The sequence below is a fragment of the Aulonocara stuartgranti genome (assembly GCF_965226115.1).
Source record: "Aulonocara stuartgranti genome assembly, chromosome: 3".
NCBI classification, from domain to species: Eukaryota; Metazoa; Chordata; class Actinopteri; order Cichliformes; family Cichlidae; genus Aulonocara; species Aulonocara stuartgranti.
Window position 1 is genome coordinate 5,981,966 of NC_138941.1, and position 25,735 is coordinate 6,007,700.

At 42.2% G+C, this 25,735-nt stretch overlaps 2 protein-coding genes across 13 annotated transcripts in view; one reads left to right on the top strand and one right to left on the bottom strand.

Moving 5' to 3' along the window:
* Nucleotides 1-23,873, top strand: part of LOC309702246 (uncharacterized protein) — a 139,708-nt gene extending 115,835 nt beyond the window's left edge. For 2 of the 6 annotated variants that reach the window (XM_082526800.1, XM_082526798.1), the window contains exons 2-4: nt 17,407-17,512; nt 21,146-22,414; nt 22,740-23,873. In XM_082526800.1, coding sequence (XP_082382926.1) covers nt 17,495-17,512; nt 21,146-22,414; nt 22,740-23,432 — 1,980 coding nt within the window. In that variant the 5' untranslated portion in view covers nt 17,407-17,494 and the 3' untranslated portion in view covers nt 23,433-23,873. Of the gene's footprint in view, nt 1-11,418; nt 11,721-11,817; nt 11,852-17,406; nt 17,513-21,145; nt 22,415-22,739 lie in introns of those variants that run through there. The other 4 variants (XM_082526796.1, XM_082526797.1, XM_082526799.1 and 1 more) reach the window with 4 other exon arrangements.
* LOC309702217 (uncharacterized protein) lies at nt 531-9,756 on the bottom strand. Of its 7 annotated transcripts, none has more exons than XR_014275398.1 (3): nt 3,167-9,756; nt 2,810-2,872; nt 531-2,679 (listed from the first exon to the last, which is right to left on the bottom strand). XR_014275398.1 is itself a non-coding variant. In XM_082526740.1 (3 exons), exon 1 carries the CDS (start codon nt 4,368-4,370, stop codon nt 3,456-3,458), a length of 915 nt encoding a protein of 304 aa, XP_082382866.1. In that variant the 5' UTR covers nt 4,371-9,756; the 3' UTR covers nt 531-2,872; nt 3,167-3,210; nt 3,452-3,455. The 7 variants fall into 7 exon arrangements, 3 of the variants coding, with proteins under 3 accessions (XP_082382866.1, XP_082382865.1, XP_082382864.1); XR_014275400.1 differs by adding an exon at nt 2,990-3,036 and having other exon boundaries at nt 531-2,872; XM_082526740.1 differs by having other exon boundaries at nt 531-2,872; nt 3,167-3,210; nt 3,452-9,756.
* Nucleotides 23,874-25,735: the final 1,862 nt, after the last annotated feature.

A 25,735-nucleotide genomic window follows, 5' to 3' on the forward strand; every position in this document is an offset into this window, starting at 1 on the left:
AGCGTTAAAGGCGGGGCTCTCCAGAGTCCAGCAAAACAGGAAACCACAGCTGGGTGTGTGTAAGTGTGCAAACCAATAGAATGCATCGTGGTGGGGGGGGGCATCACGGGCAAGAAAAAAATAAAATAATCGGTCGTACCCATGCTTCCCCGACGTCATGCCAGCGCATATTGGGAAATTCGTAGGCACCGATCGGTTTTCTATCAGCCATTTGCTGGGAGTAAGGGCGCCCTCCGTTTGCGAGGTGCGCCTGCTGCTGGCGGCACAGGGAGGAGAGGGCGGGGCGGCGGGGAGTCTCTGGCTGGCTGGAGCGGCATCTAATAACCAACTCGCAAAACAAAATAAAAACAACACAACAGATATTATGATACAGACATATAATCTGCACCCATGTTTTTCTACATTCTATAAAGTGAGCGCGAGAGCCCTCGGTGCGCCTGCGCGCTGCTGAAGTCAAAGTAAACTTTATTGTCATCTCCGCTACAGACAGTCCAGCATATAGAGAGACGAGACGACGAGGCTGCAGTTACAGCGGTGCAAGTAAACAAACAATAAATATAAGAAGAGTAAGAAAATAAATCTACACTTTAGGACTCGGGGTAAAGGATCAATAACAATTTAAATTTATAATTTACAGTTTGATGATTTAAAGTCTCACACAACCCGTCAAAAGGGGCGGGGCCGGCTGCTTCCAAGTAGAGCACATTTCATTTATAATGATGTAAATCCAAGCCCATCATGGATTCACGATCTGAATCCTGGGTTGTGTGAAATCCCAGAAATCAACCTTAGACAAAGTGAATCTGTGAACTAAGGTGTAGGTCTGTTAGGCAGGGCCGTGCAGAGAGGTTTAAAGGGGCGGGTGCTCAAAGTTAAAAAGGGGCACATTGAACCAGGCTGAATAACAACAACACACTTTCATCAAGAATCTAATATGGGCAACAAGGCAAAGCAAACGTAGCCGATGCTTTACCTGATGGGTACAATGTTGCTGTTGAGGGGTTGCTGTGGATAGTGCTGGAGGGCAGGCAGGGCTGGACTGGGACAAAAAATCGGCCCGGGCATTTTGACTGGAGACCGGCCCACCAAAAATGTGACGTCATTCATGGATAAAACCGCAAAGGATTCTGGGAACTTTTGGCAAGCGGTACTAGCGCATACAGGCTTTCAATTGAACTCAGTCACACAGCGATAAAAAGAAACACAAAAAATGACAAGAAGCTGCTGTATTATTAACTGCAATAGCCGGTGTTGTGCCAAAAAGTGATTGTCTGCCAAAAACTGATTTCCGGTATTTGCAAAGAAACTGATTGCTCGTATTTAAATTGCTATAAATAACTTGTTGGGCTATAATATGTGAAACATATGTCAAATGCATCCCTCATGGATGACATAAAGTCATACTGAGCTACAAACAACATTAGTGTAACAAGGTAGAAGCCGCAATCAGTCTTTGGCAGTGACTTTTATATAACCTTTATTTATGCCGTAAAAAAAAATCTAATTAACATTAAAAATGTATTTTGTAAGAAGTAGTTGGACAGCAGAAATGGCTCAAATATTACAATTATTTTTCCACTACTAATTAATTACCGTTGAGCTCAAAGGTTATATTAATACACGGTTAACGAATGTGTATTTATGACGACGATTTGTGAGACGAACAAAGGTAAACTTACCTTTGTTCGTACGATGGTCTTTCGGTGCATTTCAAGGTCCTGCACCCATCCGTCGGTAAACTGTACCTGGGCTTGTTGCAGTGACCTGAAGTTACTAAACTTCATGAGTGTATGCACTCACTCCAAGAACCGTATAATTATAAATCTGAGCGTGGTGAAAGTTGGGCAGCACGCTAACGTCTTTTGTCCCTCTGTGTGCTCGTAAGGGTCTGACCCTTTCACTCCTTTGATTTTTCCTCGTATCTTTTCTTTGTCTTTTCGTCGAGTCTGTCTTTGTACGGACCGGCATTGTTCTCCGTCGTTTTGTACATTCCTTTTTTGTGCGGCAAAGATAAAACAAGAAGGTATTGGAACCGGAGAATGAACGTTTTGCAGTGCTGCAATTGCAAATGCTTGTATTTGATGCGGTACTTGGATTGTTTTGCCAGGAGTTCCCGGCATGCAATGCGCAAAGTCACGTGGTCTGTCAATCGCTATAGGAAAAACCATAAAGCCTTTGCATGAAAACAACTGCTTTGATGTACACTGCCTTGTTGGGATATATGTATCAATCTAATAAAGTTAAACCTACACCATTCTCCCTATTCAGGATTTTAAACAGTACATAGCGGAAACAAAAAGACTGCTTGGTAGAGTTAACCTCCTGAACTATCTACAACACATGGTAGAAACCTGAAATTAAGACCAAGAACACTAGAGGTGAGACATGATCATTAATTAATATTAAAATTAATAAATGACAGATTTAGGGATATTTTCATAAAGTATTTATTTACCAAAACAATAGAAAACAGCATGGTAGCACAATATATTTTGCTAACACAGCAACCTTTAAATATGAAAGGAGACAGAGAAAGAAAGGTGAGAAAGAAGAATAAGAATAACACTTAATTGAGTTTTTGATGGCATTTTACACACAGTACTAATACAGTATCTAGAAAATATGGGAAAATACTGGCATCATATACAGTACTTACTTCTGAAGAAATTATATGGGACCCTGAAAAACAGGACACAAGTGAAAGGACAAAGAACTGTGAATGGCAATTGATGGACTTGCTCAGATGATCACAGTACTGGCATCTTTATTCCAGAAAGGAATTAGAGAAATCATATACACTAGTACTTACGTTGATGAACTTAAAAAGTTGAATGGTCTCGAACCTCTTAAACAAACAATGTATGATCAGACCCTGACAAACAGGACAGAAAGGAATAAAGATTAGATGAATATTAAAATCTATAAAGGGCAGATTATGATTGAATTGTATCACCAAAGACTATTCACTCATCAATAAAAGGTCACCTACAACACTTCCACAGCAGCAACACTGAACATATCTTAAGACATGGAAACCTTTATGAAGTGAAAGGACAGACAGTGAAGGTTGAGAAAGAATTGTACTTAATAGATTTTTTCAGACGATGACAGTACTGGTATGCTTACTCTAGAAAAATGGTTGAATCATATTCCATATAGTACTTACTTAAAATGAACACACTTCAGTCCTCCTAAAATGACTGACAGCATCTGAAATGAAACAATGACAGATTAAGACTGTAAGAATATATGTTTATAAATGCCTAATACTCCAATCTCATATTTATTCTGTCTATTAAGATGGACAAATTCTAAGCATTTACCAATCACTTGACTTGTTTGAAGTGAAGGTAGATACTAAACGTATTCGTTTAGGCAATAACAATAAAGCTGAATTTAATATTAACAATAGATAATTAGGAATGTTTTGCTCATTTTTATTTCACCTCACCAGGTTACAAAAGGAGCTTTCTCAGCAGGTCACTCTTCTCAGCTACCCTGTCAATGACCATGTCAGAGTCCAATGACATGAGAATGTCCTTTTCAGTGGCCATCAGCATAAACATCTCCAGCTTGTTTGCAGACAGGCTGCTTCGGAGTCTGCTTTTAATGAACTTGAGTGTAGAGAACGTTCTTTCACAGGCAACCTGAGTGAGGGAGAGGGTCAGCAGGTACTTGTATGCCAGCCCAAGGAGACGATAGGCATCAGACAGCATGTTGAACCGCCTGAGTATTTGATAGCAGCACAGTGGGCAATTTTTGCAAGAACCACAGCTTTCGGTCACAATTTCAATTTCTTCGTCCCATTCTTCAGATCTGTCCTTTGCTGTTCTGGTCGTGTACTCATCTACATGTGATGTCTTAAGCCTTTCCCACTGTTCAGCAAAACGTTTCAGTTCTGACTGAAGGTTATTAACTGTAGCCCTGCTGTCAAATTTAAGTAGACAGGCGCTGAGGTTCTGAAATGCATTACTTGGAAGAGAAACTGTTCTGACCTGGCTAAACTTCCTGGGGTCCAACCATGCCAAATCGGCAAGAAGAGGGCCATGTATGACAAATCGTCTGTGGATTGCTTCAATAACTGTGTCCAGGATGATGTTGTGCACTTTCACCTCATATGATTTCTCAGCATTGATTTGCAACTCATCTTCAGGCATCTCTCCGGCCATGCCTTTTCTCCTTTTGGCTCTCTTTTTAGGTAGTTCAGCCTCCACTTCCATGTCTGTGTTGTTCTCCCTCTCCTCTAGTTTTTGATTTGTCTGTTTCACAAATGTGTCTGCAGCTGTCTTCACAGTTGGAAAGTCCCTGGCAATACTTTTGAGGCCATCTTGTGTGGCAGTCACCATATGATGGGCAGAGAGAATGTCCATCCCCTTTGACTGGAGGTACTTTGACAGAGGAGTTGTTGCTCAAACACTCTAAGAAATATCTGTGCTGTTAACACAGTTTCATGCTTCAAGAGACACTCTTTAAAGCCTCGTGCTTTGACACAAACAGCTGGCTTTTCTTTTTCCCTCTTTTCAATGGCTTCCATCGTCAGCACTACATCAACGAAGAGGCCATCATCTGGTTTTCCAAAATGTCCAAAGATTTTCTGGAGGGCATCGTGCTTGGCCCACCACCGTGTCTCACCTATTGGACTGAGGCGTCTGTGTCTTGTGTTTTCGGTTTGTTTCTCCCACAGATGAACCCTGTGATAGGACTCCTTGATGAACACAGCTATGTCATTAAGTAAATTAAAGAGTGATCCACTTTCAATGACACTTTGTGTTGTGTCAGCAATCACAAGATTAAGTATGTGTGCATAGCACCACACATGCACATGAGTTGGAGACTGGGCAGTCATGAGTGCTGAAAAGCCTTTGTACTGGCCCTGCATATTTGAAGCACCATCTGTTGCATTCCCAATGCACATGGCCTTGTCTAGATTCAGATGCTCTAAAACTCCGGAAAGCAAGTTTACAAAGTACTGCCCCGTGGATGCTTCGCACCTCACTATGGAGACAAGCCTCTCCTGCACAGACTCAGTAACATACCTGATGATTACTGAACACTGATCATAACCTGTGATGTCTTGGGTTGTGTCTAGCTGAACAGAAAACATCCCAGCTTTCTGGACATCACTGGCGATGCTCTCTTGAAGGAGATGGCCAAGTGCATCAATCACTGAGTTGACAGTTGTTTTGGAGAGTAGGGTGATGAGAGATCCTCTACCTCTTGATCCACTGGTCTGATGCAACTTCTTGCTTTTTTCAATGCAGTCATTCAAATGTTCTCCAAGGCACATATCATACTTGCCTAATAACACAATCAGTTCCAGAAAGTTACCATGATCGATGGTGTTATCACCTAAAGTGTATGCAGCCTCATTCTCCACATGCCTATAGCTGAGTCCCCTCTTCCCAAGTACTTTGATCACATCCACTATACGCTCTAAAACTTGCCGTCTCTTTTTCACTTGTGCTCTGTGAGCTGACAACTGACTGCCAGCAAACAAGCTCCTGATGTTGCCTTTTGAGCACCTTAAGAAAAAAGCTTCAGCACAGGTCTGGTGTGTAGTGCTCTTTTCATGCTCCTCTGTGCGCAGATGTATATGTCGCCAGTCACTCATGCCTGTTATAAATGTGCTGGTGTCAGTCAGCCTTGCAAATGCCAGACACACAAAGCAGAACAATAAATGGCGTTCTTTGCAATAAGTAAGCCACTTCCTGTTGGTGCCATCTTTACAGCTGAACACCCTCATCACAACTGCACTGCTACTGTTCTGCTGTGGGTGGTAATCTAAGAAGGCCTGTAATATGGCAGGTTCAGGGCGAGCAAAGTCATCGATGCCCTGGCTCTCACTCTCCTGCTCTTCCATCTCTCTCTTGCTCCATCTCTCTCTCTCTTGCTCCATCTCTCTCTCTTGCTCTTCCATCTCTCTCTCTTGCTCTTCCATCTCTCTCTCTTGCTCTTCTCTCTCTCCTGCTCTTCCATCTCTCTCTCTTGCTCTTCCATCTCTCTCTCCTGCTCTTCCATCTCTCTCTCTTGCTCTTCTCTCTCTCCTGCTCTTCCATCTCTCTCTCTTGCTCTTCCATCTCTCTCTCCTGCTCTTCCATCTCTCTCTCTTGCTCTTCCATCTCTCTCTCTTGCTCTTCCATCTCTCTCTCTTGCTCTTCCATCTCTCTCTCCTGCTCTTCCATCTCTCTCTCTTGCTCTTCCATCTCTCTCTCTTGCTCTTCCATCTCTCTCTCTTGCTCCATCTCTCTCTCTTGCCCTTCCATCTCTCTCTCTCTTGCTCTTCCATCTCTCTCTCTTGCTCTTCCATCTCTCTCTCTTGCTCTTCCATCTCTCTCTCCTGCTCTTCCATCTCTCTCTCTCCTGCTCTTCCATCTCTCTCTCTCTCTTGCTCTTCCATCTCTCTCTCTCTTGCTCTTCCATCTCTCTCTCCTGCTCTTCCATCTCTCTCTCTCTCTTGCTCTTCCATCTCTCTCTCTTGCTCCATCTCTCTCTCTCTTGCTCTTCCATCTCTCTCTCTTGCTCCATCTCTCTCTCTCTTGCTCTTCCATCTCTCTCTCTTGCTCTTCCATCTCTCTCTTGCTCCATCTCTCTCTCTCTTGCTCTTCCATCTCTCTCTCTTGCTCTTCCATCTCTCTCTCTTGCTCTTCCATCTCTCTCTCCTGCTCTTCCATCTCTCTCTCTCCTGCTCTTCCATCTCTCTCTCTTGCTCTTCCATCTCTCTCTCCTGCTCTTCCATCTCTCTCTCTTGCCCTTCCATCTCTCTCTCTTGCTCTTCCATCTCTCTCTCTTGCTCTTCCATCTCTCTCTCCTGCTCTTCCATCTCTCTCTCTTGCTCTTCCATCTCTCTCTCCTGCTCTTCCATCTCTCTCTCTTGCCCTTCCATCTCTCTCTCTTGCTCTTCCATCTCTCTCTCTTGCTCTTCCATCTCTCTCTCTTGCCCTTCCATCTCTCTCTCTTGCCCTTCCATCTCTCTCTCTTGCCCTTCCATCTCTCTCTCTCTCTTGCTCTTCCATCTCTCTCTCTCTCTTGCTCTTCCATCTCTCTCTCTCTCTTGCTCTTCCATCTCTCTCTCTCTCTTGCTCTTCCATCTCTCTCTCTTGCTCTTCCATCTCTCTCTCTCCTGCTCTTCCATCTCTCTCTCTTGCCCTTCCATCTCTCTCTCTTGCTCCATCTCTCTCTCTTGCCCTTCCATCTCTCTCTCTTGCTCTTCCATCTCTCTCTCTCTCTTGCTCTTCCATCTCTCTCTCTTGCTCTTCCATCTCTCTCTCTTGCTCTTCCATCTCTCTCTCTTGCTCCATCTCTCTCTGCTGCTCTTCTGTCTCCTCTGTCACAGACTTCTCCACTTTTGATGATAAATCAGCTGGTGCAACATGGATTGGCACAATTTGTTAAGACTTTGAGAAGTTTGAGAAACTAACCTTAAGCATAAAATAAAATTTACTATCAGTAACTTCATAGCACCCGCCCAGCAGTATATAAACTCCGTCATGCTAGTTACGCTGTACGAGTTATTCTAAGCGACTGTATAAAGTCACCACAACGAAAACAAACTACAACTAAAATTAGTTTATATCTGACACAGATAGACAGCAGGTCATAACTTCTTACCTGAAGTTCAGTTCCTCTGCCACTATGACCGGCGGCCGCCTCGGGTCTCTCCTCCTCCTGCCTCCCCTTTCCTTCATCCACCTGCTGGCCTCCACCACTTGCTGATCTTGCTAAATCTATGGAAGCTATGCCACAGCTACCACCAAACAATTCAGTAATTTTCACACATTTGGCAGCGTCTGCCTGAAGGGCTTGTTTCTTTTTGGCCCTAATTTTTTCGGCACCTCCTTTCCTTTTTTTGTTCTCCATTTTCTTTAGTTCGTCTATAAGATTGCTAAACATGGGGGAGGGTGCATCCGACCTCCTCGGCTGTAATTGGTCCAGCCCAGAGTCGATCATGACCAATTGGCCAATCCAACACCTTTCATTGTTTATACCCTTCCCAAAAAAAAAAAAAAAAAAAAAGAAATCGGTCGGCCCATAAAAACAAAAAATCGCCAGCGGCCCACCGGGCAAGTGCCCGGTATGCCCGATGGCCAGTCCAGCTATGAGGGCAGGGCTGTGTTGGTCTGAGACTGTAGACATTAAAAAGTCCACAGGAGAGATGGTAGCTGATTAAACAAGTGTCATGAGATAATAACAAAATGCAAAGATTGGTGACAGCGCTTGGAACCATAAGGCAACAAAAAACTGTGAGAAATAATTTAGGCTCTGCCTGTGAATCACTCTTTGCTTCTCTTCTTCCATCCCATCATTTCATATATCACTCTGCACACACACACACACACACACACACACACACACACACACACACACACACACATTAAAAAATAATAATAATAATTAAAAAAAAAAAAGTTGCCTCAACAAAAGGGCACCTTGGGCACCATCAGGAAAGGGGCGGGTGCTCAAGCCCCTGTAGCCCCCCCCCCCCCCCCCTCTGTACGTTCCTGCTGTTAGGTTAATTGTGCTGATCCTCGGGTTGGGGGATTTGTGTTTGTACTGGAGCGCAAAATTCAAACCAATGGAAGATGGACAACAAAAGTTCAAAGCCATCAGGTGTTCAGGTTAGAAAAAAGAGAAAAGATGCAGGTAAGCAGACGTGTGATTGGATAATGGCAGCTCATCCTGAACCAATCAGACTAAACTCCAAACAATACATTATGTTACAGATTTTAATATTAATTAGTCATTGTTACTTGTTGATTTGTCCTTTTCTCATTGTGTGACGAATTATGACGACTGTTTGGTAGCTGTTATTGTCTCTCTCTCTCTCTTCATGTGTGTTTCTCTGGTGAAACAATAGTTTTGTGTTAATGTTAGGGCTGCACGATTTTGCATAAAATGAGAATCACGATTTTTTGGCTTAGAATTGAGATCATGATTCTCTCATAACAACAAATAAACATAAAAACAACAAATGTCTCACGTTTTGTTGTTGCAGCAAAATGTTGTCTTGCTTGAAATTCCGTCTCCACCGTTGCTCGACGCTGCGTGTACAGAGCAGGTAGTGCAACAATAGAAAAATAGTTGCGGGACGGCACTGTGTAGCGTTTGTCTAGGGTGTTGATCGTTTTCCTAAATCCCTCGTTTTGCACAGTGTTGATGGGAGCCATATTGTCAATCCTCAAGGATTGACGTACGCACGATGTAGTTATAAAACAGGGTTTATTCTGGTCTTGGCAACCCGTGAGAACTGCTCACGGACAAAACAATAAAACAAAAACATCACATCAAAATGCGCTCTTGTACGTAGTGTCAATCAATCAAAAAAATCCTTAATTACAGAAAATAAACCATTTAAAATACACAAACCTCGTGAGCTGACATCCAGGAGGTGCTAAATAGAGCTTTATGGCCTTATTGCCTTATCTTCCATCTTCTTCGTCAATTATTTTCACTCTTTAAACAATATTTTCTCCATGTGTGGAGCTAACTGTGAGTTGCAGCATGCAGACACCATGTGTGCTAGCAAAAGAAAAGTGGCTGGGTGGAGACCCAAACAGCAAAACTGTACCCTACACAGTTCACCACCAGAGGGTGCAAAGGAACAAAATCCAGACATACAGCTTAACAAATATCAAATGCAACAAACATCAAATGCAAAAGACCGTTACACTCCCACCAATCACTTGTGATTAAAAAGAATAAAGTATTGCCTATGAACTAATGAACGGCTTTTGAATGAACTATCGTGAATTATCCTTTAAGCAGAGTGCGGTGGAGAATCGTCTTCCGCTTCCATCAGAATGACTGTCTTCTGAATGGGTCTTTCCAGGTGCACAGGTTTGGAGTTACGTTTTCCTGCTCTATCCAGGGTTGGATCACTCAGCAGCAATTTCACCTTCCTCACTTTTCCATCCTTTCCAGGATACACTTCAATGATCCTTGCCAACTTCCACTGGTTGCGTGGAGTTATCTCATCCTTCAGGAGGACAACATCATTGATCTTAGCATTTCTGTGCTCTTTGGTCCACTTCTGTCTTCCTTGAAGATTTAACAAATACTCCTTTTTCCACCTTGTCCAGAAAGTGTTGGCAAGTAGTTGAACATGACGCCACCTCTTACGGAGATAAAGATCTTCTTTCACAAACCTTCCTGGAGGTGGAGAGATGATTGTGGACTTCATGGTTAGTATGTGATTCGGTGTTAAAGGTTCTGGGTTTGATGGATCACATAGTTGGTCAGTAGTCAATGGTCTGCTATTAATCACTGCCATGACTTCATACAGGAATGTCCTCAGAGAGGAGCTGTCGAGTTGTTTGGCTGATTGTTCCAGAATGGACATGAGAACACTTCTTATGGTGCGAATTTGTCTTTCCCAGACACAACCCATATGACTAGATGCTGGGGTGTACATGAGAAACTCACAGTCCAGTTTCCCTAGCTTGGCTTGATCCATTTCCTTAAATGCTCCAATAAACTCATTTCTAGTGCCGACAAAACTCGTGCCTTGATCACATCTTATCTGACGAACTGTACCTCTGATGGCCATGAATGCACGTAATGAGTTGATGAGGGAATCTGTAGAGAGATCGTTAAGCATTTCAAGATGCACTGCTCTGGAGCACATGCAAGTGATTAGCAAGCCATAACGCTTTAGCTCCTTGCGGCCTTCTTTGACATAAAAAGGACCAAAGCAGTCCATCCCACAGTAGGTGAATGGCGGTGTGGTCTCCATCCGATCCTCTGGGAGGTCTGCCATCTTCTGCTGCTCTGTGCGCCTTCTGAACCTTCTGCATTTTACACATTTATAGATGTAAGATGACACGATCTTGCTGCATCCAAGAATCCAGAATCTGTTAGCTCGAAGTTTGAGCAAAGGCTGTTTCTTGAACCATCTTTATGATTGTTAACTCTGCTTCCTTTCTCTCTTGTTACACTACTGATGTCGTGTGATCTACTCTTGTGATCCTTTGCTTCTTTCACATAGCGCTTGAGTCTAGCAACTGCCTTAATCATCCTCGACCAGTCGGAAAACTTGTGTAAGCGATCTAACAGTGACCTTTGTTCCTCCCCTTGTATCTTGTGGACTTGAACCTTCTTAACCTCCGGGTCACTGGTTGATAACTCTCCCACCTTAATTTCCCCACTGGGTATGATCTTCTGCCAAAGGAGGTCTGGGCCTTTGAACCAGTTTGATGCTACAAGTTGTTCTGCTGTGAGACCTCTTGAGGCGTGGTCTGCCGGATTATCTTCGGAAGTTACATACCTCCATTGGGTTGAATCTGTGCTTTGTTTGATGCGTTCCACTCGGTTTGCAACAAACACATGAAATCTTCTGGCTTCATTGCTGACATATCCGAGTACCACCTTCGAGTCAGTCCAATACCTTTCTTCTGAAATTTCCATTTCCAATTCCTTTTTCAGCATGTCACCAGTGCGCACAGCAACAACGGCCGCCGACAACTCAAGCCGAGGTATAGTTGTGACTTTGGTTGGTGGAACTCTTGATCTTCCCATCACCAATGAGCAGTGGACTTCACCAGTTGTGCTTACTGCTCTGAGGTAAGTGCACATTCCATATCCAGATGCACTTGCATCAGAAAAATGATGAAGTTCGTAGTGCTGTGCCTTGAAGGTCGAAGGAATGTAGCATCTGTGAACCTTTACGTCTGCAAGGTTTCCCAGGTCACGCAACCAATACTCCCACTGAGGTCGAAGTCTGTCAGGTAAGTTATCATCCTGGCTGAGTTTATCTCGACACATTTGTTGCAAAATCTGCTTTCCCAGCAGAATGAAAGGTGACACAAACCCAAGTGGATTGAACACAGAGGCGACTGTGGCCAATACTCCTCTTCTGGTGAGTGGTTTGTCCTTAACAACTACTCTGAACTGAAATTGATCTGATGCCACACACCATTGTACGCCAAGTGCTCTTTCCATGTGTACTTCACCGAGTGCCATATCTAGCTCTTTGGGAGCTGCAGCGCATTCTTCTTTCGGAAGCGAAGCTAGAACTTTGGTGCTGTTTGAGATGAACTTGTGCAACCGAAGTTTGCCCATGCTGCAGAGTTTGCGTGCTTCATTAACCAGCTGTATTGCCTGATCTTCAGTGTCAACACTTGCTAGTCCGTCATCAACATAGAAGTTGGTTTTGATGAACTTGATGGTTTCTTCATTAAAACTTCCTTCCCCTTCAGCTGCAAGATGCTTGAGGCCATAGTTGGCACAACCTGGAGAAGATGCTGCTCCAAATAGGTGTACCTTCATCCTGTAGACAGTGAATGGAGTTTCAAGGTCACCGTTCTCCCACCACAAGAACCGTAGGTAATCTTGGTCACAAGCATGCACATGGAATTGGTGGAACATGCGTTCGATGTCACACATGAAAGCCACTGGGCCTCTTCGGAAGCGACACAAGACTCCGAGCAAGGTGTTTGTTAGCTCTGGACCAGTGAGGAGATGGTCATTTAAGGAAGCGCCTTGGAACTTGGCAGAGGCATCAAAGACGACACGAATCTTTCCGGGTTTTTGTGGATGATACACACCATGATGTGGGATGTACCATACTGGTGTCTTGTCAATGTCTTGCTCTGTGACCTTTTCAGCATCTCCATGGGCTAAGATGTCATTCATGAATTTCTTATAGTCCATGTAGTACTGCTTGTTACTCTTGAGCCTTTTTTCTAAACATTTGAGGTGATGAATAGCACATACCTTGTTGTTTGGCAGGTTCGGCCTTTCACTCTTAAATGGGAGTGGCATTTCAAAATGACCATCCTCCTTGTGCCTAATGCCGGCCTTCATCTTTGTTAAAAATTTGAGATCTTCTTGAGAGACCTTTGTGTCTTCTGGTGCTTTCTCAACAAAGTCAGACTTCAACATCTTTAGGACCTCTGTGGGAGAGATCATTTCCTTTATTTGAGTTCTGTAGACATAGTGAACCTTGTTGGTGAGATTTAAAGAGGGATTAATGTCAGGCACCACTTCCTTCACAATGACTTGGTGACTTATTCCGAAGGCGTCTCCATAATCGAGACATGGATTGCCATAACCCACAATACTCCATCCCAGATCAGTTCTTTGCACAAACGGCTGATTTTCCTTTCCAGACACAACCTCACAAGGAACAAGTGCTTGGGGGCAGTTGTACCCAATCAGCAGACCAACATCACAGCTTTGTAGTGGAGCGATCTCACTTGCAATGCAGTCAAGATGAGACCATGCCTTAGCTGTTGCAGGCGATGGAATGTGATCTCGGTTTGCGGGAATAAAGTCTCTGGCATACGTCACTGGTAGGGAAATGGTCTTATTTGAGTAGAACCCTCTGACTTGTAGACCTGAGAACTTGCGACAGGACACAACTGTGTTTCTTGAAGACATAGTAGTGAGCTTTAGCTGAGTCGATTCACCTTTGATATGCAGAGCTTGTGCCGTTTCTTCAAGAATAAAGGTCGTATCGCTCTGTGTATCAAGGAGCACGTACACAAGAATTTCATGCGCTGGCTCACCTTTGGTTGACACCCATACTGGAATAATGGAAGATGTGTGAGTGTCGTCAACATTCTGTGTGACTCTGTTAGAAGTCGCTTCACTTGTTGTTGGTGTGACACTGTTGTCTTGTGAGACATCTGCGTTCGTTTGTCTTGTCCTGTCACTGTTCTTGTGTGGATTTCTCCTTGTTCTGTCTTCCTTCGTGCGATTGTCATGAAGACATGTTGGATGTCTTTTATTACATGTGTCACAGGTTTCTCTCCCTTCGCAATCCTTGGAGCGATGACCAGAGTTCAGACAGCCAAAACATAACTTCTTGTCTTGAACAAACTTTAGTCTCTCAACAATGCTCTCATTTATGAACCTTCTACACTTAAGTAGGCTGTGACTCGACCTTTCACAGTACACACAACTAGCACTAACAGTCCTATCATTTGAGTTAGTTGCTAGCACCTTTGCTCCATTGCCTCTGTTCCTTGTTGTTTTTGCCCCTTCAGTTTCACTTGGCTTCAGAGCAAAGAGAGATGTTATGGGATTACAGGCAATTTTGGCTTCCCGTGAGATGAAATCTACGAATTGGCTGAAGCTTGGAAAGGTGTGAGTCTCTTCTTGCACTTCTGTAACCTTTCTGTTCTACCTTGAAGTAAGCCAATCTGGAAGTTTTGTGAGCATTTTTTGGTTTTCATTGCAGTCATTGAGCACTTCAAGCCCCTTCATTTGCGACATGGCTGTCTTACAGCAGCAAAGGAAGTCAGCAAATGCTTGAAGTTCCATACTGCCTTTAGAGCTTATCTTAGGCCATGCATCAAGTTTGTCTCTGAAGGCCTTTGCTACGAGGAAGGGATTTCCATACCTCTCTACGAGAACTGTCCATGCTGCATAGTATGCAGACTCTGTGCCAAGCGGGAAGTAGCCTTCTATTGCCTTCCTTGCAGGTCCACTTACATATTTCCTCAGATAATAAGTCTTCTCTTCAGTTGGTATATTTTTCCTGTCAATCAGAGTCTGAAAGGAAATTTTCCAATCATTATATCTGATAGGGTCGCCACTGAATATTGTTGGCTCTGGTACCGGAAGACGACTTGCATTAAGAGACACTGCAAATGCTTTGACCAGATCTTCTGTGTTCACCTCTTGGTGCGGTGTCACATTTCGTGGCGAGGAACACCGTTTCATATGCTGGTCATTGTTTTCAGACTTGACTTCATTTTTATCAGATCTGTGGTGAAGTAGGTTGTATATTTCTTCATCTGAACCTTCACTTTGTTCATACACTCGCTGTCGAGCCTTTGCTGCATTCAGCTTTTTTACAGTCTCAAGTCGCTCTACTTCTCTGCGCTTAGCTTCTAGAGCCTTTTGTCTTTGTGCTATTTCTGCTTCTTGCCTTTCAATTTCCTTCATATGGATTTCTTGTTCAAGCAGAACTTGGAGAGCAGCCTCATTTGCTGCAACTTCAGCAGCTGCATCTTGTCTTTTAGCCGAGAGCCGGCTGGAGTGTCTAGAGGAAACCCTCGAATGAGAAGAGAGCTTAGTGTGGTGTGACTTAACACTCATCCTGTCTGAGGCTTCTAACTTAGGCATAGACTCAGTCTCCTTCCATTTTTCATCCCTTTGACTTTTCACATCTGAGGCTACGTATTTAGATGAAGACTCAGTGTCCTTCCAAAGTTCTTCATCTCTTTGAACCTCCGCATTACTTGGGCTTGGACACTTTCTTACAGATTTGATAATTGTCTTTGTTATGGCTTCACACGTATCCATCCTTCGTCTTGTGTCACTATCTGGAGATTCAATACGTCTCAAGTCATCATAGGCTGCATTCACATCCTTAGAAGCACTCAAAACCTTGGAAACATGTTCTTGTAGCAGATCCTTTGAGCATTGACCATCTATAGCTCCTTTGGCATTCTTAATGACAACCTTCCACTTCTCATAGCGCACACTGAAACGATGTGCAGCCTTCTTTATGTGCTCACCGTACAGTTCTTTGCCCTTTTCCGTCAATGTACGGACTCGTTGGCTCTGTCGTGCTCTTTGTGAGGTAGTAGAAACATCATCAGCTGTGCCTTCAACTGCTTGTAGTTGCTCATCTGCAGAAAGTTGTTCCACATCACCCTTTTCACTGACTTCTGGATTAGCCTCAAACTCTGCCATTGTTGGAGGGGTTTGGGTTTTTTGTGTATCTTACTTAGCCTTAATGTAAAGGTGCAGCAGCTTAAATTTGATTTGTTAGTTGAGGAGCAAATGAATATTAATCTTCATTTACTGTTACAACTTTAAAGCACAGTAATTACTATTACTCCTTAAACATCACTTAACATGTATACTTAACTCACATTACATCTCTTCTCCAAGCCAGTAATACTGTTTCTTACAGCAACTGCTGAAGCCCACCATATGCACGATGCACAGGTTACTCATCACAACATTAACTTAACACTGTATGAATATCAGTCACTTGAACAGCAGAAATGTAAACAATGAGAAGGAAAGAAAAAAGAAGAAATATTTCAGTCCTTTGTTTATTTATAAAAGGAAACTTATCTTAATTAATTTTACAGTCCTTTTCCTTTTTATTTCTCTTTCTTGTGGTTAATTATATTGAGTCCTTTAACTGAGGCAACACTTATTTTCGGGGCACCTGAATTTCCTGCGGGGCTGCGTCCTTCATCTACCCGTGCAGAGCGGAGTTCTCACTGTAGCACCCTCAAGGATTGACGTACGCACGATGTAGTTATAAAACAGGGTTTATTCTGGTCTTGGCAACCCGTGAGAACTGCTCACGGACAAAACAATAAAACAAAAACATCACATCAAAATGCGCTCTTGTACATAGTGTCAATCAATCAAAAAAATCCTTAATTACAGAAAATAAACCATTTAAAATACACAAACCTCGTGAGCTGACATCCAGGAAGTGCTAAATAGAGCTTTATGGCCTTATTGCCTTATCTTCCATCTTCTTCGTCAATTATTTTCACTCTTTAAACAATATTTTCTCCATGTGTGGAGCTAACTGTGAGTTGCAGCATGCAGACACCATGTGCGCTAGCAAAAGAAAAGTTGCTGGGTGGAGACCCAAACAGCAAAGCTGTACCCTGCACAGTTCACCACCAGAGGGCGCAAAGGAACAAAATCCAGACATACAGCTTAACAAATATCAAATGCAACAAACATCAAATGCAAAAGACCGTTACACATATCTTTGGTCAGGTGATAAGTGATAGCCTCCGTGATGTCTTTGTGCCTGCGGGAGTTTGACGTGTATAGGGAAGCGCTGTATAAGGTTCCCGTTATTGATGTTTGGGTGGTTGACCCGGACGGATTTTCTCCTGTCACTTTCTCGTCATCCCTGACGTGCTCTCCGTTGTTTTTTCCCTGCTAATTTTAGCATCACACGGCACAGCTTCTGTATCACGTGGTATAAGGCTCCGCCCTTGTGATTTGTTGAGTAGGAAGAGTGAGCGCTTGTTTTCATGCAGAGTACGTCCCGGATCAAAATGTGAAGTTTTACAAATCACCACTTCTTTAGTGAATATCATTTCAGTCTCAGACAATCTCGTTTCTCTTACAGAGGTTGAATGCACCTTCTGCGGATGGCGGTACCACACAGTGTGCGTGGACTTCCCCTGCACAGAAGGCAACTACAAATGCTGTGAATGCTAAATAAACAGAAACAAATGATCCCTGTTGTCTTTGCTTGATGATTGGTTTGAGTCTTGACAATCCACATTGCTGGCGTTGCATCTTTCAATGCCAGCAATGGCAGGTATCAGTGCTCAAAGCTTTTGTGTTTGTTTCCAACAAGTTGCCCACCTCGGGAAACAAAAATGTGTTCTTTTACTTGTCAGATGAACATATGAGACACTTTGACTCTTCAGTGCAGTGTGGAGCCTAACAAAGATCTGTTTTGTGTCCCAGCTGATCAGCAGGAGGAGGAGAGTCTGACGGAGCAGCAGAGGAACATTTTCAGCTACTTGGACTCAGCTCAGCCACTACAGAGGAAACAATGAGCTCAACACAGAAGGTGACAGACAGAGCAGGACCATATGACCAAAGATATTTATCACCATATACATTTGAACATTTGCCATAACGATGTAGCTGACGATAGAATTGACATCAGACAAAATACTTTACAGCTGCACAACTTTATTAAAAACCCATCAATGTATTTTCACTGAAACAAGCAGCTGTTGTTTATGTGCATTAAAGTTATATAAAAATGTAACAGTGCAAATGCAAATTCCTCGCTGACAGTTTAACCAAAAGGCGTTTCCAGTGGAAACTGGCCGACACATCCTGAGCATAACCATGTATAATATCCACTAAACTTCAGAAGAGGTTATACAGTCGTGGCCAAAAGGTTTGAGAATTGCATAAATATTGGAACCTGGAGAAGTTGCTGCTTAAGTTTTTATAATAGCATTTTGCCTGCACTCCAGAATGTTATGAGGAGTGATCAGATGAACTGCATCGTCCTTCTTTGCCATGAAAACGAACTTAATCCCCAAAAAGCCTTACCACTGCATTTCATTGCTGTCATCAAAGGACCTGCTGAGACCATTTCAGTGATCGTCTTCTTAACTCAGGTGAGAATGTTGGCGAGCACGAGGCTGGAGATCATCATGGCTGTATCCCGATTCAGGTTCTGCAGCTTTAAAGTCCTCAAGGGCCGCGTACTCAAAGACCGCTAAGGCCGAAGTGCGAGGCTCGTAGGCTCGTGAAATGGGACGTCTAGCCTCCGTCGCGCTGCCCAGGTTGCCTAGCAACCATGATACTAACAGCTGGAAACGTTTCATACAGCTTTGTTTGACAGAAATGAAGGAGAACATATTTAGTTCATTTGTTTCTACATGAGCTCTGTGTGATTTGATGAGTATCTGAGGCTGAGACCACAGGACTGTGAAACATGATTGTTGGGCTTCATTTCTGTGCTGAACAGTCGTTTAAGATTAGCTGTAAATAACAATTAGCTGATGTTGTTCATGAGACTAAAGTCATCTCACTGTGGTAATGTAAATATAATATGGCCAATATTATAGTTATTATATTAATCACTTCACTCACAGACAAGTATCTGTGACAGTGTGTATACAGATGTATCATATATAAGAGACAAATATTGTTCATTTAATATGTTGGTACTAAATGTGGCTGAATGCTTACATATATGTGTAAAAAGCAAATGTACGAGCTGTGATAACTGTGTCTGATAGAATGAAGAGTAGACTGATATATGAAATATTCCTTTATTGGGTGAGAAAATCAGACCATGTCATAACTGCTTTAAGTCACACAGAATAGATATCAGAGCCTTAAACAGGCTGACTTCTGCTAAATGGGTCAAACTGGGCAGAAAGTCTACAAACACATAACATCCTTATAGAATATGATGTAACACTATAGATCAACTTAGCTCAGAATATATAAAGCATATAAACAGTTACAGCAATATGATGCAACAAACACAGCAGCTACTGATCCAAAATACTCAAAGCTTCATAGAACTGAAACCAACATTTATTTTTAGCTCCATCCTGCTGCTGATACAGACTTTAGGTTTCTGAACATTAAACTTGTTGCTGCCTTTCATAGTGTGTAACTTGAAGGCCCTGAGTACTTTCTCCCACACTGGAAACACTGGGATGATCACATTATTTGAACATTACCTAATAAGACGGATTCAGCACAGACAGTTATGTTAAACTTTCCTAGCAGTCCTTCACAAACAGGGAACAGTCTGTCTATTCTCTCCATCTGTCAGCTGCTGCTGGCTCTTCCTCCTCCTCTTCCTCACACACTGCTGAGTTTGTCCTGGTGGATCATCAGGGCTGCAAAGCCTCACAGATGATGTGCAGCAGTGGCTCCCTCAGTCTGTCCTCACTCTGGACACTTGCAGTCGTCACACATGGAAATCAAATGTGTGATAAGCTGCAGGATTCAAACACAAGTGTAACTTATAAACACATGTTCATACTTTTATTCCACAATCAGAGAGAAAGAAACAGAGAGAGAGTGCAGGACAGACAGACAGGTGACAGTCTCAGGTGTACACACTGCTACACAACAGCACCAGAGAAGCAGGATTTAGTGTTTGTGTTATTACGAGTGTAAACAAGAAGAGTTCCAGATGGTGCAGTGGACACATGTGTGACTGCTGTGATTAAAGCATCTTTCTTTCAGCTTAACGAGTGAACCGTCAGCTCGTTCAAACACACGTTAAAGTGCGTTTGGCTCGACACCACCGAACAGAGGCAGCAATATAACACAGCTAACATTAACAGTGCAGTGAATCCTGCTTGTGCCGTGATGTTCAGGACTGCAAACCGAGCAGCATCACTGACTTTCAGCTTGTTGTGTTTGTGGATATATGACTGACTTTAATTATCCACAAAATCATCACATTCTCTGTCAGATTAAGGTCGACTATTGAACGGCGTATATTTTAAAGGCTTTAAAACCAAGTTAACGCTGAAAGTACAAACATCACTAATGTCACATAACTCTGCCGACAAGGCATAGCTATGGCTATGAAATGCTCTTTGTGTATCACTTCTTCATTATGAAAGATGTCATTAATGCACTAGTAATGTCTCATCTGGAGTATTGTTCAATCATTTGGTCAGCAGCTAATAAGACAGATCTTAACAGACTTCAGTTAGTCCAGAATAAGGCGTCCAGATTAGTGTGAAGATGTTCATACTATACTAATATTGATAAAATGCATAATAACCTTTCTTGGCTTCCTGTACAGGCTAAAATATTCTATGGCTTACTTGTAGTTCTAAAGAAAGCAATTCTGTTAAACACACCACATTTATTCTGCTCAGCTGCAGTATCCAGATGAAATACATCATCATATTACACAGTTTTCAACAAGCTGCAATTTAGTAAATGCTCGAGTTAAAAGTAACGTTTTGTAAAACTGTTACATTTAGAGCAACTTTTAAGTGGAATAAGTTGCCTTAAAAAATTAGAGAATTATTCAAAACTTCAATGAACACTTAAAAGCCGATTTACAGAGCTTTTAGTTGTTGTAAATATTGTAAGACATGATTTGTTTTTGAAATTTGTGTAATGTGCCTCAATGTTATTGATATTATCATTATTATTATTGATTGCTTATATTTGAACAATTGTGAAACCTCACTGTGGATGTAAGAGTGAAATTATGTGGATATCTTGAATCCACTTTATTGTGTAATATTTTATGTGAGTATTTGACGGAAGACGAGCAACATCTGTTGTGGAAGCTAACGGGGTTCCTTTAGAATAAACAAACATAGGATTTATTATCACTGAATAATTCTGTATAAATCTATACAAATTATAGAAATATGTAATAGGAACCAACAAAATAATCTAAATTATAAAATAGTGTGTGTGTGTGTGTGTGTGTGTGTGTGTGTGTGTGTGTGTGTGTGTGTGTGTGTGTGTGTGTGTGATTTTAGTGTTTGAACAGTCATGAATTATCTTTAACAGCAGGTTGGATGTAATGTGTTAGAACTACCAGCAGGTGGGGATAAGAGACCTTTAAGGTGTTTGGTGCCACGCTCCACCTTCAGGTTTAAAACTAGTGTTAATGGAGTTTGAAGGTTGAGTTTGTTCCACGACTGCATTTCACTCACTGCCTCTGTTTGTATCTCTGTCACTGCAGGACCAACATGGAGCCAGAAGTCAGCGCTCTCAGGAGGCCGACAAACCTCACAGAAGAAAGGGAGAGAAAAAACACACCTGTGACGAGTGTGGGATGGAGTTTACTCTGAAGGCTTCACTAAAACGGCATCAGGTCATCCACACTGGAGAGAGACCGTTCAGCTGTGACTTGTGTGGAAAGTCTTTTTCCAGGAAGGGTTACCTAAAAACACACCAACTCATCCACAGTGGAGTTAAAGCGTACAGCTGTGATCAGTGTGGCAGAGCTTTTACTCACAGTAGCCACTTACAGAGTCATCTAGTTACCCACTCTGGAATTAAGGCATACAGCTGTGACGAGTGTGGAAAGTCTTTTTCCTTGAAGGGTTACCTAAAAGAACACCAACTCATCCACAGTGGAGTTAAAGCGTACAGCTGTGATCAGTGTGGCAGAGCTTTTACTCGCAGTAGAAGCTTACAGAGTCATCTAGTTACCCACTCTGAAATTAAGCCATACAGCTGTGACGAGTGTGGGAAGGGTTTTACTGTGAGGGCTAAACTAAAACGGCATCAGGTCATCCACACTGGAGAGAGACCGTTCAGCTGTGACGAGTGTGGAAAGTCTTTTTCCTTGAAGGGTCACCTAAAAGAACACCAACTCGTCCACAGTGGAGTTAAAGCGTACAGCTGTGATCAGTGTGGCAGAGCTTTTACTCGCAGTAGCAGCTTACAGAGTCATCTAGTTACCCACTCTGGAATTAAGCCATACAGCTGTGACGACTGTGGGAAGGGTTTTACTGTGACGGCTTCACTAAAACAGCATCAGGTCATCCACACTGGAGAGAGACCGTTCAGCTGTGACTTGTGTGGAAAGTCTTTTTCCTTCAAGCGTTCCCTAAAAGAACACCAACTCATCCACAGTGGAGTTAAAGCGTACAGCTGTGATCAGTGTGGCAGAGCTTTTACTCAAAGTAGCCACTTACAGAGTCATCTAGTTACCCACTCTGGAATTAAGGCATACAGCTGTGACATCTGTGGAAAAACCTTCAGCCAGAGAGGGTACCGAAATACACACCTACGCATTCACACCAGACATGATGTGTACTGCTGTGAACAGTGTGGCAAATACTTTACAACAGACGCACACTTACAACGACACATGTTTACCCACACTGAGGAGAGACCTTATCGATGTGACCTGTGTGAGAAGACTTTTAAATCTCCACATCACCTGAGACGACACCAACAGATCCACACCAGAAAGAGACTCTACAAGTGCAGCTACTGTGAGGTATATATTTATATTGTTATCTTGTCATTTTAGCCTGACTGTTTGGAACAACTCTGCTCATTAAACTGTGTTAGCATGTTAGCAATTCTACTGCATGGAAAAGCAGCTCTGAGTGATTATTCAGATTTTCCTTTCAGTTATGATTTTAGTATTACTGTAGTATTATGGTGGTAGTATTGTAGTTATTGCAGCCCAGTAAACTGAGTGTGTTAACTGAAACAGTCAAATGTAGTTGGACGTCTGCAGAGATGCTCTTTATTTCAGGCGACGTTCAGGATACGAATGTTGAAGGACTGACTTACACTGTCTTTGTGTCTTTGTTTAGAAGCAGAGCGACACAGATGGATCCAGTTCTCAACCCTGTCATCACTGTGGTGGTGGGAAAGACTTTCATTGTGACCTCTGTGGAAAAACTTTCAGTCAGCAAAAGACCCTAAAAGTACATCAACGTAGACACACTGGAGACAAACTGAAATACTGCAAAGAATGTGGGAGAAGCTTCACCACATCAAGTGAGTTAAAACAACATGAACTGATTCACAGTGGGGTTAAAAAGCACCTCTGTGATCAGTGTGGGTCATCCTTCACCACTGAAGGTGAGCTTAAATCACATAAACGAGTCCACACAGGAGAGAAACCACACAAGTGCAGACACTGTGAGAGAAGCTTCTCACGGTCAGGTAATCGTAACATTCATGAACGTACACACATGGAAGGAAACTACAGCTGTGACCAGTGTGACAAGAGCTTCAGGAATCTCAGTTCATACTCTGCACACAAACGATCCCACGTTACTAATAAACTGTTTCACTGTTACCAATGTGCCCAAACATTCACCTCATTGTCTGCTCTGTGCAAACATCAGCGCGATCACTCAGGGCTGAAATCACTCCCATCACTGGATCACAGTGAATCTGAAGACACAGAAAGATCCTCTGGTTTCTGTGTCAGACTCAAACAGCTTGAGATCAGGCTCCACAGAGTTCAGATAGAATCATTTAAACTTGTGTTGAACTGAACTGGTTGCTGGGCTGAACTTCTACATAATACAGATCTACATGGGATCTTCTTTTCTGTGTTTTACTGAGTCAGTTTTGTCCTTTTTTCTCTGTCCTGGTTTTGCTCGTCTGTAAATGATTGAAACTCAGTCAAATAGTTCATTGTTCTCCAGCAAAACGTTTTGGAAACTCATGTTTAACCTTTAAAACTCTGACATGTTTTAGCACACAAGGCTTCATCGGGGAGTTCACTCATGATTGGACCATGAGAACAAAGGTTTTTAGTTCTTTCAAAGAGAGTCTTGGAGATGTTTGATGTTTCTGTTTTTCTGAAACCACCTGAAAGAAAAACTATTTTTCTTGCTTTATGTAGTGTGGAAGTTTTTAATGTTTCTTCATCTGTGATGTTCTTGAATGTGTTCACGTGAAGATGGTACAAATAAACTGTCCTTTCAGCTTTAGCTCCTAATTTATTCATTATTTATGGATGTAGCACAGCAGCCGTCTCTTGATTAACACATGGAGGGCTCGGGATCTGATGGTGTCGTCTCCCTATTTGCCCACTCAGTAAATCTCACTCATGGCCAAGAAATTGAAATAAACCTTGTTTCCCTGCTGGATAGTGATCCACTGTAACTCTGCTCCTCCTTCCTGTTTAGGATTTCTGTGGCTGAAGTAAAATTCCCTCCATCCATCACTTATCCCAGCTAACCCAAAGTGAAATAAAGTTTTGCTCGTCTTAAAAAAGCATTACAATAATGGGCATTACCAATGCAAACTAAATGATACAGAAGATGAAAGAAGAGACTTTGATCAGTTAATAAAGCTCATGATCTGGATTCATTGTGGCTGCTACACAGATACTTCTGGGTCACTTCTCTCAGTTAGGAACCTTCCTCACCAAACTGACTGTTGGACCACACCCCTGGTTTCATGAGAAATTGTTTCAGCCATGATTTCTCTTCCTGTATTTCAGAGTAAAGACTGAAGTGACAAATGGAAGCATGTTTAAAAAACACAATGTGAGAGAGACGTTGAGGTCCTTAGAAGTTACCCTGGGTTTTTCTGTCACCCTGCTAGATGTTACACACCTTGTTATTGGACTGATTTCTACTGCTGGACTACTCCTGCGGAGAGCATTGAGCTGTTATTGAGCTGCACATACGTTACGACCTGCTTAAGTTCGAGGTCACAGCGTCTGTCGAGCAGCTGGAACATAATGAAGTCTACAAGGTTAAAGTTTTCTCTTCAGTTATTGTTCTTTCTGCTGCTTGGTTTGATGGATCTGAGAGCTTTTGTTTTTATTATTGTTATTATAATTATCATGAATATTTTACTCTCTAGAAGCTTTAAAATAGTGTTTGTGTTTGAAAAAATTGATTTAAGAATTGAACAGAAACATCTGTCCTTCTGAAAATCGCCCAAAGGCACGGAGACAAAGTCAAAGGATGCAACCTGTAACTTTCTCTTCCTTCATGTCAGGACCATCATCCATGATTTATATAAAATGCATATAGCAACAGTAGCACTTTAGTTTGGACTTTATGATTTCTGTAACTGGAAAATATTATTTTGTTTAAAGACAGAAGTGACCGCATAGTTGCAACATCAAAGGGAAATATTAATTAATTAGCATCAAGTATATTTGTTGCTTAAGCGTTTGCACTATAACTTAAGTAGGATTATAACTTTTAAGGAAGGAAAGATTTCAGATATTTAGTTCACTGCTTCAGTTATTTTATATGAAATTAAAACATTTACGTTGGTCAAATATGATGCTCTAAATCAAATAAAAGTTTGAAAATAAATGATGTTTTTTTAAATGCTGCAACAAATGTTCACAAAAAGTAACTATAATTAAAACCAGTTAAACAAAATCAAATGTTTGAATCATGCTTAACCAAATGCCAGGCTGGAGAGCTGAACCTAAAGTATACGTAGAAAGATTTCAACATGTGAGCAGTTTTTAATGTTTTTATCACATATAAATGTCACTGCAGTGGGTCCTGGCCCAATGCTTTGTGTTTTTGGTTTTCTTTGACTCTTGTTTTTCTTGCTTTTTGTTCTTCTTATTTATCAGGCTCTCAGTAATCTTAGTTCTCCCTCCCTCAGTGTTCATTTCAGCCTGTGTTTAGTTTCTGTTCCCGTGTCCCACGTTTCATCGTTTCATGTCGAGTCAGCCCTGTCTCTCTGTTTCCTGTGTCTCCCCAGTCAGCCCCGCCTCCCTCGGGCACTCATGTGTGATACAGAGTAATAAACCTGACTACATTTGCTACACTCTCTTTATTACCTGTTACTTTAAAATTCATACACTAATTATGTC

What these genes read in the sequence shown, in the direction of transcription:
- LOC309702217 (XM_082526740.1), bottom strand. Translation starts at nt 4,370, where the DNA reads ATGGACATTCTCTCTGCCCATCATATGGTGACTGCCACACAAGATGGC.